The sequence below is a fragment of the Hippopotamus amphibius genome, chromosome 16 (genome assembly GCF_030028045.1).
Source record: "Hippopotamus amphibius kiboko isolate mHipAmp2 chromosome 16, mHipAmp2.hap2, whole genome shotgun sequence".
Lineage (NCBI taxonomy): Eukaryota > Metazoa > Chordata > Mammalia > Artiodactyla > Hippopotamidae > Hippopotamus > Hippopotamus amphibius.
The window spans coordinates 13,433,996-13,445,597 of NC_080201.1; the positions used below are offsets into that span (position 1 = coordinate 13,433,996).

At 53.2% G+C, this 11,602-nt stretch overlaps 1 protein-coding gene across 6 annotated transcripts in view; it reads left to right on the forward strand.

Annotated features, from left to right (window-relative positions):
* The window catches only part of IL34 (interleukin 34), a 56,220-nt gene extending 44,622 nt beyond the window's left edge, over positions 1 to 11,598 (forward strand). For 2 of the 6 annotated variants that reach the window (XM_057713304.1, XM_057713306.1), the window contains exons 2-7: positions 657 to 1,056; positions 6,856 to 6,989; positions 7,829 to 7,906; positions 8,201 to 8,383; positions 10,549 to 10,681; positions 10,916 to 11,598. In XM_057713304.1, the coding sequence (XP_057569287.1) occupies positions 1,029 to 1,056; positions 6,856 to 6,989; positions 7,829 to 7,906; positions 8,201 to 8,383; positions 10,549 to 10,681; positions 10,916 to 11,088 (729 nt within the window). In that variant the 5' untranslated portion in view covers positions 657 to 1,028 and the 3' untranslated portion in view covers positions 11,089 to 11,598. The remainder of the gene's footprint in view (positions 1 to 656; positions 1,057 to 6,855; positions 6,990 to 7,828; positions 7,907 to 8,200; positions 8,384 to 10,548; positions 10,682 to 10,915) is intronic. The other 4 variants (XM_057713308.1, XM_057713307.1, XM_057713309.1 and 1 more) reach the window with 4 other exon arrangements.
* The last annotated feature ends 4 nt before the right edge of the window (positions 11,599 to 11,602 follow it).

The window sequence follows — 11,602 nt, forward strand, 5'->3', positions numbered from 1 at the left end:
TCAGAAAAAGCCACTGCATTTTTATCATAGGGTTGCCAAATTTAGCAAATAAAGATATAGGACTCCCAGTTAATTTGGAATTGCAGATAAGCAACGAATATTTTTGTAGTATTAAGTATGTCCCATGCAATGTTTGGGACATACTTACACTAAAAACGTATTCATGACATAATTATGCTAAAAAAATTTGTATTGTCTAAAATTCAAATTTAACTGGGTACCCCACATTTGGGGAAGCAGATTTGGAGTAATCTGAAGATGGGACTAAGCCTGAAAGTGAGTAGAGGGGTGAATGATCTGCTTTTTTTAACCTCCCTGCTGTCCAAGCCATTCGTATACTTTACCTGTGATCTCACTGCCTTGAGGAAGCTCCCTTGATTTAACCCACACAGCCCATTCATTCCTTGGTCCTGCTTTTGTTTTGGCCCCAGGCCAAACTTACTCCTGGGCTGGGGCTGCCCTTTAGATTTTCTGTCATTTCTGTGTCCTCGAGTAGCCAGCCCCCAGGGCAGGGCTGGGGGCCTCTGGCCTTCCCCGGGTGGTCCCAGCCAGTGGTGGGTGCAGCCTGCACAGTAGGCTCTGCGCGCCTGTGGCTGATGGCTGAGTGGCAGCACCACTCTTACATAATCGGTTTCTCTCCTCCTTTCTCTCTCCAGAGCCAGATTTCACACTGAGCAGCTGCAGACGGAGAAATCAGAGAAAGCACAATCCAGCCTCAGATTCCAAGGGGCCTGCTGGGGACTCTCTCCTCCTGCTCGGAAGGAAGACCCCGAGGCAGCCGTCTCAGGCCAGGGCTTGGCTGCCATGGGACTCACAGCCACTGCCCCCCGGCTGCCCTCCACACTGCCAGGCAGATAAGGGTGAGCCCTGCCCAGGAGCACCTGTCACCCCCTGCTGGGCCACTCCTCTGTGGCCAGCCCTTCCTGCACTTTGGGCCACCTTTGCTGACCCGAGGCCATGTAGGCCCCAAATCGGGCCTCTGTGGATAGACACACCGCTCTGCTCTCTAGGAGACCCAGTGCACCACCATGCCCCGGGGATTCGCCTGGCTGCGCTGTGAGTACTGGGGGGTCCATGGGGACTGCCTGGGGAGGCCTTGGCCCAGAGCCGGGCTCTGCCATAACCATGGCAACCAGGGCATTCTTCCTGGTGAGAAGTTGAGATGCTTCCCAGCTTAATGGCAGGCACCCTCGGGGACTCCCACGCAGTCTGCCCTGTCTTCAGCTGACTGCAGCTCAGACGGGCAAGGTGGGTGTGAGCCTTAGGTTGGGTGGGCACAGTCAGTGGGTCACTGGTACAGGGCCGGCACTGGGGGTAGGAAGCAGTGTCTCACGTGCTCAGACTTGGTGCTGGGGAGTACGGTATGGGTGGAGGTGGCAGAGAGAGAATTTCTGGCCTCCCCAGGGGTGGCCAGCCAGGGGTAGGGGCTTGTGAAATTGTCGGGGCCCCAAGACACATGGGAGAAGTGCAGCCTGTTCCCTCTGCCTTTCCCTCCATAAAGAGCTAAATCAAAAGGCAGAAACAGAACAGTGTTGTTGGGAAAAAGAAAAATAGTTGAAACGAGGACAGAAATGAAAAAGAATTTAGAAGCCTCTAAAGCCTGCTGGTGGGAGGCCAGACCAAGCTCCCTGCAGACTCCAAGATTCAATTTAATTGACTCAAATTCAACATATTTTTTCTGATGCCGCCTACGTGCCCACTGGAGAGGCACTGCCATGGCGACAAGGACCTGGGCTATCTCGTGAGTCTCTCTCTAACACCTGGGGTGGAGTTAGGTGCTAGGAATCGTGTGCTGCTTACATGAAGTCTGGGATCTGATCCTGCGAGGGATACGCAGAGGAGCTGGGTCCACCCTGGCCCTTGTGGAGGGTACTACAAAGGGTCCGGATGTTCAGAACAGGTGGAAGGACCCAGACCGATTGTTCTGTAAGCTTCCAAGTCATGAGGAGCAAGAGAAACAGGAAGGCGAGGTGCCGCTTGAGGTGGTCTCAGAGGTGGGAGGGGTTCACACACGTAGACGTAGACGTGGGGAGGTGAGGACAGTGTTCCTTCCTGGGAGAGGGAACAGTGTGAGCAAAGGCTCAGCGGTGGGGGCATGAGAGGCCAGGCTGGAAGCTGGTTTGGGCGCAGGTGGCTGTGGCCTTGAAAGCCAGGGTGAAGAGTGGCTAATTCATGAGATAACAGGGGGCCCTGGAAGGCCCGTGATCTGGGGGTGGGGGCTGTGCTTGGGAGTTACTCGCCTTTCAGGAGATCAATCTGGTGGTGCTTTGGGAGTCGCTGTAACAACCTTCTGGGCAGGAGGTGATGAGGTGATGAGGGTTCCTTCTGGAGATGGAAGTGAGAATGAAGAGGCCTGGCAGAGGGGACGAAGCTCATGAAGGCAGAGCTCAGGATTGGCAAGGACTGGCTGTGGGAGGAGTGGGAGGGAGGGGTGCAGATCAGGGGCTCTGAGATGGGCTGGGGTGCTGGAGAAGAGTGGCTGCCATAACAAATTGCCACAATCCTGGCTTAAAACAGCAGAAATGTATTCTGTCACAGCTTTGGAGGCCAGAAGTCTGAAATCAAGTTGTCAAGGCTATGCTGCCTATAAAAGCTCTAGGGGAGGATCCTTCCTGCCTATTCCAGCTTCGGGTGGCTCCTGGCATTCCTTGGCTTGTGGCTGCATCACTCCAATCTGCCTTCAGCTGTGAAGGCCATGGGAATGGTCTTTCCTTACGTGTGTCCCTGTGTCCTTTCCTCTTCTTATAAGGACACCAGTCACTGGACTTAAGGCCCACCCTAAATTCAGGATGATTTCATCTGGAGATTCTTAATAACATTTGCAAAGACCCCATTTCCAAATAAGGTTGCATCTGAGGTTCTGGGTGAACGTGAATTTGGGGGGATGCTGTTCACCCTGTACACAGGCTTGGATTTGGGAGTGGTGGACAAGCTCCATTTGTCACTGCGCAAAGGGTGTTGCTCTTTCTTCAGTCTGCCCTTCTGTCTTGCAGGCCTCTTAACTCTGGAGAGCGGGGGGCAAGGTGGGCCTCCCGACCAGGGTCAGTGTTTGCACTAGCTGTGGGGCTCTTGGAATGGAGAGGGGCCATGAGGCTGCAGGTCTGCCGTCCCTGCCTAGTTACCTGTTTGCTGGCCTGTTTTTCTGAGTGGAGGCGGCAGGAAAGGAGCTTAAGATTGGAAATGGTAGTCGGGCTGCAGACTTGGAGGAAGTCTAAGCCTGGGAGAAGGCAGATCGTCTTTGGACAGAGTTTCTGGGGCTGCACGTGTACGCCAGCTGGGAAGCATGGAAGCTGGGCAAGTCCCAGGCCCCCGAAGGCCCCAGACTGGGACTCAGATGAAGGCAGGTGGGGTATGACTTGGGGGTAGAGTGGGCGGCCAGGGGGTGCCTGCCACATGGGAAAGAAGACTCAGTGTGAACAGAGATACTGATTTTTAAAGAAACGATGAAAATTTGGATTTTTATGTGAAATGTCTGTGAGCCAGAATGTGGCCCTAAGGACACCAGTTTGTAAACTGTCACTTTCTGTCAAGTATGGTCCCCAGACCAGCAGCATCAGTTTTAGTTTTACTTCAGGACTCGTTAGAAATGCAGGTTCTCCCCCGGCCCGCCCCCACCTCCTACCTGCTGAATCAGGTCCCCTGGGTGGGGCCCGGCACTCTGGGCCTTTACCAGCTTCTACAGGAGACCCAGATGCCTGCTCCCGGTTCCCTGCTCCACGTGGACCGCAGAGTGCTGAGTGACACGACCTCGCTGTGGTTCACAGTGCTGTGCGTTCACACACTGGGAGCCGTGCTGTCTGGTCAAGACAGTGAGTGCGTTGGACAGATGGTGCGAGAGCCGGGGGTCGGTGGGGGCTGGTGTAGGCAGGGGCGCCTCTGAGGAGGGAAAGCGTCTCGGTGAGCCCTTGGAAGGGGTCTGCTGTGTGAGCGGATACCCAGGGCAGGGACAATGTGTGAGCCAAAACCTCGAGGCAGAAATGATCTTGACCAGCAGGGGAGCCAAGCTGAGAGGGTTAACGAGGTAGAGACAAGGTTGAAAGCACGCAGAAACACTGGTTTATCTGTTCCTTTGTCCAAATATTGGGTCAAGAGCATGGAGAGAGAGAGGAAGTGCAAGATGGATTGCAGATTTGCAAGTTTGCAGAAAATGTGGTGTCAGACTTCTACCAGGTGCTGGTGGGCCGCAGCCCGTGATGGGCATGGGCTTGAGTGAACCGGAGCTCCTGTGCCAGCAGGGGCACAGGCATGGCAGCGGCACTGAGAGGGGCGGGAACGTGTCAGCAGGCTCAGGCCAGTGAGGGTTTAAGAACAAAGGTCTTCCCAAGTGCCAGGGAGGTGAGTACGGAAAGTCCCCGGTCACTAATTCCTGCTCACAACCAGGCGTGAATCAAAGAGGTGACTCAGCCTGCTTGGCTATTTTTGGGAAAAAAAAAAAAAAAAAAGGAAAAAAAATACTGCTTTTTGACTATAACAATAATATATACCAGAGTAAAATATATCCTATAAAATATAAAAAAGAACATAAAAATCTCCCATGGAGATTTGGTACATTTCTTTCCATTGCATTTCCTGTGCGCACACACACATATATATAATTAACAAAATTCAAGTCATGCTTTATACCCAGATACGGCATGTTGAGTCATGCTTTTTTAAACTTTGCTAAGCATATCAAAAAGTATTGTTCTTTATATACCCATAGAAAACCATAATCCAAAAAGAAACATGTACCATAATGTTCATTGCAGCACTGTTTACAATAGCCAGGACATGGAAGCAACCTAAATGCCCATCAACAAATGAATGGATAAAGAAGATGTGGCATATATATACAATGGAACATTACTCAGCTATGAAAAGCAATGAAATGGAGCTATATGTAATGAGATGGATAGACCTAGAGTCTGTCATACAGAGTGAAGTAAGCCAGAAAGAGAAAAACAAATATTGTATGCTAACTCATATATACGGAATCCAAAAAAAAAAAAAAAAGGTACTGATGAACCCAGTGACAGGGCAAGAATAAGGATGCAAATGCAGAGAATGGACTGGAGGACACGGGGTTGGGGGGGCAGGGGGTGAAGGGGAAGCTGGGACGAAGTGAGAGAGTAGCATAGACATACATATACTACCAACTGTAAAATAGCCAGTGGGAAGTTGCTGTGTAACAAAGGGAGATCAACTCGATGATGGGTGATGCCTTGGAGGGCCGGGTCGGGTCGGGGGAGTCGCGGGAGGGAGGGGATATGGGGATGTGTGTATAAATACAGCTGATTCACTTTGGTGTACCTCATAAGCTGGTAGAAGAGTGTAAAGCAATTATATTCTAATAAAGAACTTAAAAAAAGTATTGTTCTTATCATAAAAGCATATAGTAAGTATTCTTTGACAATGTGATTTTTATTAGCTACATTCATTATTATTATTAATTTATTTTATTTTTGGCTCTGTTGGGTCTTCGTTGCTGCGCATGAGCTTTCTCTAGTTGCGGTGAGCAGGGGCTACTCTTCGTTGCAGTGCGCAGGCTTCTCATTGCGGTGGTTTCTCTTGTTCCGGAGCATGGGCTCTAAGCACATGGGCTTCAGTAGTTGTGGCACATGGGCTCACTAGTGGCACATGGGCTTAGTTGCTCTGCGGCATGTGGGATCTTCCCAGACCAGGGCTCGAACCAGTGTCCCTTGCACTGGCACGCAGATTCTTAACCACTGCGCCACTAGGGAAGTCCACATTCATTATTATTGAACATCTAGGCCACTTACACATGTTCACTATTATAAAATAATACTGCAGTGGAAATCTTTGTTCACAGATCTTTCAGTTATGTCTCTCTTTTGTTTTCCTTCACATTCATTCCTAGAAATTAGTTTAATGGGTCAAAGGGTGTTTACAGTTTTAAAAACAAAAAATTGCTAAATCGCTTTCCAGGATGAGAGCATCTGCCTCACTACTTTGCCAGCACCAAGTGTTATTAAAATAAAACAACAGCAACAAACCCCACTTTCCATTTGGTAGGTGAAACATGGATCTGATTGCTTTGATGTGCATGTATTAGTGAGGCTCACTTTCAGGTATGTCTCTTGCCCATCTATATTTTGTTCTTTCCGCTCTGATCAACTTAACCCTTGTTCATATTTGTTGCAAGTTCTCGCAGATGTTTTTTTTTGTGTGTTCGTTATGCAGAAATCACACTGTTTTTAAAGTCATAGCGACCCACAGTGGTGAAGGCTGGTAACATTCAGAAGGCGGCAGCTTGTTTGTTAGCGGGGAAGAGAAACATCTTGAGTGAGATTTGCCCAGCACCCTGGAAAGATTAAACTGACAGGGCTGCTACAAACCTGCTGGCACCTCTAAGTGAGAGGCATGTCAAGGTCAGATAGACCAGAGAAGACAATGGCATGGGTTACCCAGGAGTTCATTTGTGGAGTTACTGGAGCTCCAGAGTCTCTAGGTGGGAAATGCAGTGAAAGGCTTTGAAAACTTGTTGGCTCTAGACGAGGGGCAGGGATTGCCCTGGAAAAGAGGTTGTGCCTACCCCCTGGGGCAGGAGCAGGAAGGAGACTGGAGACCAATCCCAAGGCATGGCTCCTGGGGGGCTCTGCCAGCCCGGGGATGGGATGGCCCGGCTGGACAGCTCATGCGTGCCTGCAATACTGTCCTGGAGCCTGGACCTCAAGGAGAGCAGGCCTGGTGCTGGGAAGGCCTCCTTGGAGCCCTGCACTCTCCCCCCCCACCCTGCAACCCTTCCGTGAGGACTTGTGACCGGGAAAAGGGAGGATGTGTGCACAGCTCTGCACACCTGGGCAGTGTGGAAGTGGTGCAGGTGGCTGACGTGTTCTTGTTGGGTGTGGTCCACAGATCTCGGAATCCTCCTTGGCATGGCCTTGGGGAATGAGGGTTTGGAGGTGTGGCCCCTGACCCAGAGCGAGGAGTGTGCTGTCACTGGCTTTCTGCGGGACAAGCTGCAGTACCGGAACCGCCTTCAGTACATGGTAACCACCTGGGCACCCGTTGTGTCCCTCTTCCCAAGCCCCATGGCTCATGGGGCGTAAGGACCTGGACATTCAGTTCCCCGCCCTTGGACTTGTGTCAGGCCTGTGCCTGCCATGGCTCCCTTCTCCCTCACACACGCCCATGTGCCTGGTCTGCACTTCCTGTCCCCGCTCCTGTCATCCATCCCTGGGGCCTCCACCCCTCATATCTGATCTGACCTTTGATCCCACCTCCACGTGCCACCCACCCAGTGACTCAGGAATGGATTCCAGGAAACCATGGGGGGCACCCCAGACTCTTACTGTTAGCAGGGGAGATAAGGACCTAGAAATTAGAATGTTTACTTCTTTTTTTAGGGTGGACCACATGGCATATGGCTCTGTTGGTCTTTTTTTTTTTTCAACAGCTTTATTGAGATATAATTCACATACCACACAGGTTACCTATTTAAATGTACATTTCAGTCGCTTTTAGTGTATTCGCAAAGTCATGAAACCATCACCATGATAAGTTTTAGAGCAATCTTTTAACGTCACCTTCCTCACCCCCTCAAAGGATATGGTTTTCTCGGAATAGTAAGCCTCTCATCCTGTATCTTGGCCTGAGACTTATGCCTTAACATGTTTTGTTTTGTTTTGTTTCACTTTCTTTGTGTCCCAGAGGAAAGAGCTGTCTTTATCCCAGCTGGGAGCCAAGCATGTATCTTCTGTAGAGGACCATCGCTGCCATCAAGGGCCGGTCTTGGGTCCTCTCCTCCTGCATCATATTCCTCTGGGAGGTTGGGAGAGTCTGAGCTGTTTCTCACTCTGACCTCATCCTTTTTCTTATATCTCCCCAGAAATACTACTTCCCCATCAACTACAGGGTCAGGGTGCCTTATGAGGGGGTGCTCCGAACGGCCAACGTCACCAGGCTGGTGAGAATCCTTGCTCCAGACTGGGGAGGCCCCTGCCTCCCGGGATATCTCGTGGGCCCTGCCTGGCAGGCACATTGGTCTGGGCAGGTCCTGTTGCCAGGGGTCTTTTCTGGCCCCTCAAGCAAGCCCACCCTTGGCTCAGGCCCCAGGTGGGCTTGCCCCCCCACCCCCACCCACAGTGGATGCCCCTGGTCTGCGCCCTGTGCAGGGCAAATCTGGGGGGCGGTCAGAGCTGTTGGGGGAGGGCCCAGACACCCCTTTCTGGGGTTTCAGTAACTTGTCCTCTCCCTGCAGCAGAGGGCCCGGGTGAGCCAGCAGGAGCTGCGGTATCTGTGGGTCTTGGTGAGTCTCAGTGCTACTGAGTCGGTGCAGGAGGTGCTGCTCGAGGGCCATCCGTCCTGGAAGTACCTGGAGGAGGTACATACGCTGCTGCTGGATGTCAAGCAAGGCCTCCTGGTGAGCCGTGCGGAGGTTCAGGTGGGCGGGGTGGATATGTGTGTGCGTGTGTGTGTGTGTGTGTGTGTGTGTGTGTGTGTGTGCATGTGGCCAAAAGCTGTCAAGGGAGGATGTAAACGTGTAAATGCATGGAAAGTTCTGGCATGTCCTGGAGGGTGTGGAGGGAAAGCGGGGCGGGGGGGGGGGGGGGGGCGAGATGGTGGGCTGGGCTTGGTGGGCAAGAGAGTGGCCTGAGACCCTTTTCTTAGGCTCTGCAACATTGGGTGAGTCAGTGATCTCTCTCACTTTGTTTCCACATCTAAGAAACGAGGGAAGAGAGGAGGGATAAATGGGTGGCGCACAGGGGATTTAGGGCGGCGAAGCGCTTCTGTATGATGCTGTAATGGTGGGTATAATTGCACTTGTCAAAGCCCATTGAATGTACAACAGAAAGAGCGAGCCCTAATGTAAACGGACCTTAATTAATAATAATAATAGAGGTTCTTGATTGCTGCCTGTTCGGCAGTGTTGATCTGAGGCCTGGGGGATACGTTGGGATCAGTGTGTGTCCTTGCAGGCCATGTGTGTGCCATGGGAGCCCTCCGCACACCCCCATCTTGCCCTCTTCCCCTAGCCCAGCCCTCCTTAGGACCCTGGTGCACACGAGCCCCAGTGCTCCCACCTGCTGCCCAGAGAGAACAGCCAACAGGAAGCCAGCTGGGAGCTTCTGCTGACACCAGGGCTCAGGGCCAGCACCTGCTTTCGCAGCTGCCTGGAACTTTGGGGAGGCCGGGAGACCCAGCCGTTTCCTTGGTGGCTCTCTTGTGCCTGTGGGCAGGGTGGGTTGGAGCTGACCTGGGGAATGGAGCGTGTTCCATCCTCAATTTTCCTTGGGAGTGTCTCTGGCTCTCAGAGCTCTGGGGAGCTGGTCTGGGGGCTGGGAAAGAGATTGTGGGTAGGCCGAGGCCCTGCCCACCTGGGCTGTTCAGATTGAACCAGCATGTGACCTCTTTTCTCACAATGTTAGTGTTCGATGCCCTGCTCCACGTGTGCCTCACCTCTGTGGGGGAGGGCCTTGGGCATGGGCCCCTTTGCCCTCCTGCCACCCTCAATTCTTTCTCTAAGCCTTTGTGTATTAGTTTTTTGGGACTGCTGTCACAAATTACTACCAGCTGGTGGCTTAAAAGAGCAGAGATCATTCTGTCACAGTTCTGGAGACCAGAAGTCTGAAATCAAGGTGTCAGCAGGGCCATGCTTCCTCCAGAGGCGGATTCTCCCTCCTCTTCCAGCTTTTGGCGGCTCGTGGTGTCCTTGGCTTGTGGCAGCATCACTCTGACCTCTGCCTCTGTCTTCACACGGACTTTCCCTCTGTGTCTCATGTCCTTTCTCTTATAAGGATACCAGTTATTGGATTTAGGGCCCACCCTAAATCCAGACTGATCTCATCTGAAGATCCCTGACTTAATTACATCTGCAAAGATCCTATTTCCAAAAATGTCACATCCACAGGTACCAGGGATTAGGACTTGGACATAGCTTTTTTAGGGGGAGGCAGGGCAGGGGGACACACGGCTCAACCTAGAACACCTCACGTTTAGGAAGGTCCTTCTCCAGCTCAGGTCCCACACTTCCTCCTGCTCCATGTCTTCTACCACAGATCTGGCCCCTGCTCTGCCCTTCCCATGGTGCTCAGTGCTCCCCACACCATGTTCCTTTTGTTAAGTGCTGCGGAGAGGAGCCCCTGAGCTTAGAGCCAGAGACCCAGCCCTGTCCGTGTGCCTTGTGCCTCACGATATGACCGACCCTCCTGAGGGTCCTGTCTCTTCTTCCCTGGAGTCAGTGTGGGTCTTTGCGTTCTGAAGGACAGTGTCCCTGGGACGGGAACTCCTCATGTGGGGGTGGCCGGGCCTGGGCTGGAACAGCAAGGATGCCTCCACCTGCTCCCTGTCTGGCCTGCCCCCAGGAGAGAAAAAGAGAAGCCTCTGTGTGTTGTGCTAGAGTGAGGGACATCGAGGGAGCCCCTCCCAGGAAAAATGGTACCTGCAGGAAGGAGAGAAATTGCTCTCAGGTGTCCTGGTCACAGGAACTCTTGTCCTCCTTCCAGGCAGGACAGCCCCCCCCCCCCCCCCGCCCCGGCCCCAGCTCTCCTGGGATCTCTTCATAGGCTGGGGTGCTGCCTGTGGTCCTAAGGTTTTCCTCCCTTCCAGGGTGTGGCGGTCAGCCCCCAGGTGGAAGCAGTGTTGTCCCTCCTGAGTGCCCCAGGAAGCCTGAAGCCAGTGCGGCCCAAAGCTCTGCTGGACAACTGCTTCCGGGTCATGGAGCTGCTGTACTGCTCTTGCTGTAAGGAGGTCTGAGTGGCTGGGGCTGGGGGCGGGACACGGAGCGTCTGAGCCCGTCATTGAGTAGAGCCAAGACCCTCCTCGCCATGCCCTCTGCTCCCCAGGGCTCCAGGACATTTCTGGAAGCTGAGATGGGCCCTGGGTACCGGGAGAACAGTGTGGCTTGGTCTGGGGATAAGGAGGGTGTTGAGCACTCTTGCAGTCTTATTTGTGTGTGTGTGTGTGTCCCCTGCAGGTAAACAAAGCTCTGTCCTAAATTGGCAGGACTGTGAGGTGTCAAGGCCTCAGCCTCACAGCCCAGAACCCTCGTCACAGTGTGTGGCCGCCCGGCTGTACCCTCTGCCCCAGCAGCCCCCCACCTCCCTGCCTTACTCCCTGGGATCCACGGCTGGACCCCCGGCTCAGTGAAGCTGCTGAGGGCACAGGGCGAAGGCCTCCTGCCCGGAGCGGCCTGTGTGGTCACCCAGGTGGGGCAGCTGGAGGAGCTCCTGCAAGAGATGGACTGGGCCTGAGACTTCGCTGGGTGGTGGTGGGGAGCCCCTCTTGGGAGAGGAGACCCTAGAGGGGTATTTCTCCTTTGAGGGGGACTCAGTGCCTGAAAAGGGCTCAGCTTCCCACCTTCTGTACCTCCCATGGTCTCACCTGTAGCGGTGAGGGCAGGAGGCACCTGAAGGTCAATGAGGACAGAGACTACGGCCCCTCCTGGCACTGCCTGGGCTGCCCCCCTTCCCTGAAGGTCGTGCTGACCGTCTCCTAAGCCCGAAGAGGCCAGAGCTGTACCAGGTGGGCATGGGGGGGGGGGACACAACTCAGCAAAGCTGGGGAGAGGGCAGCAAAGCTGGGAGTAGGGCATAGCCAAATGCCACATCTTGCCAGTTTCTTTCATTTTTTCTATTAAACACCCACTTTGTTTTGGTTTGTT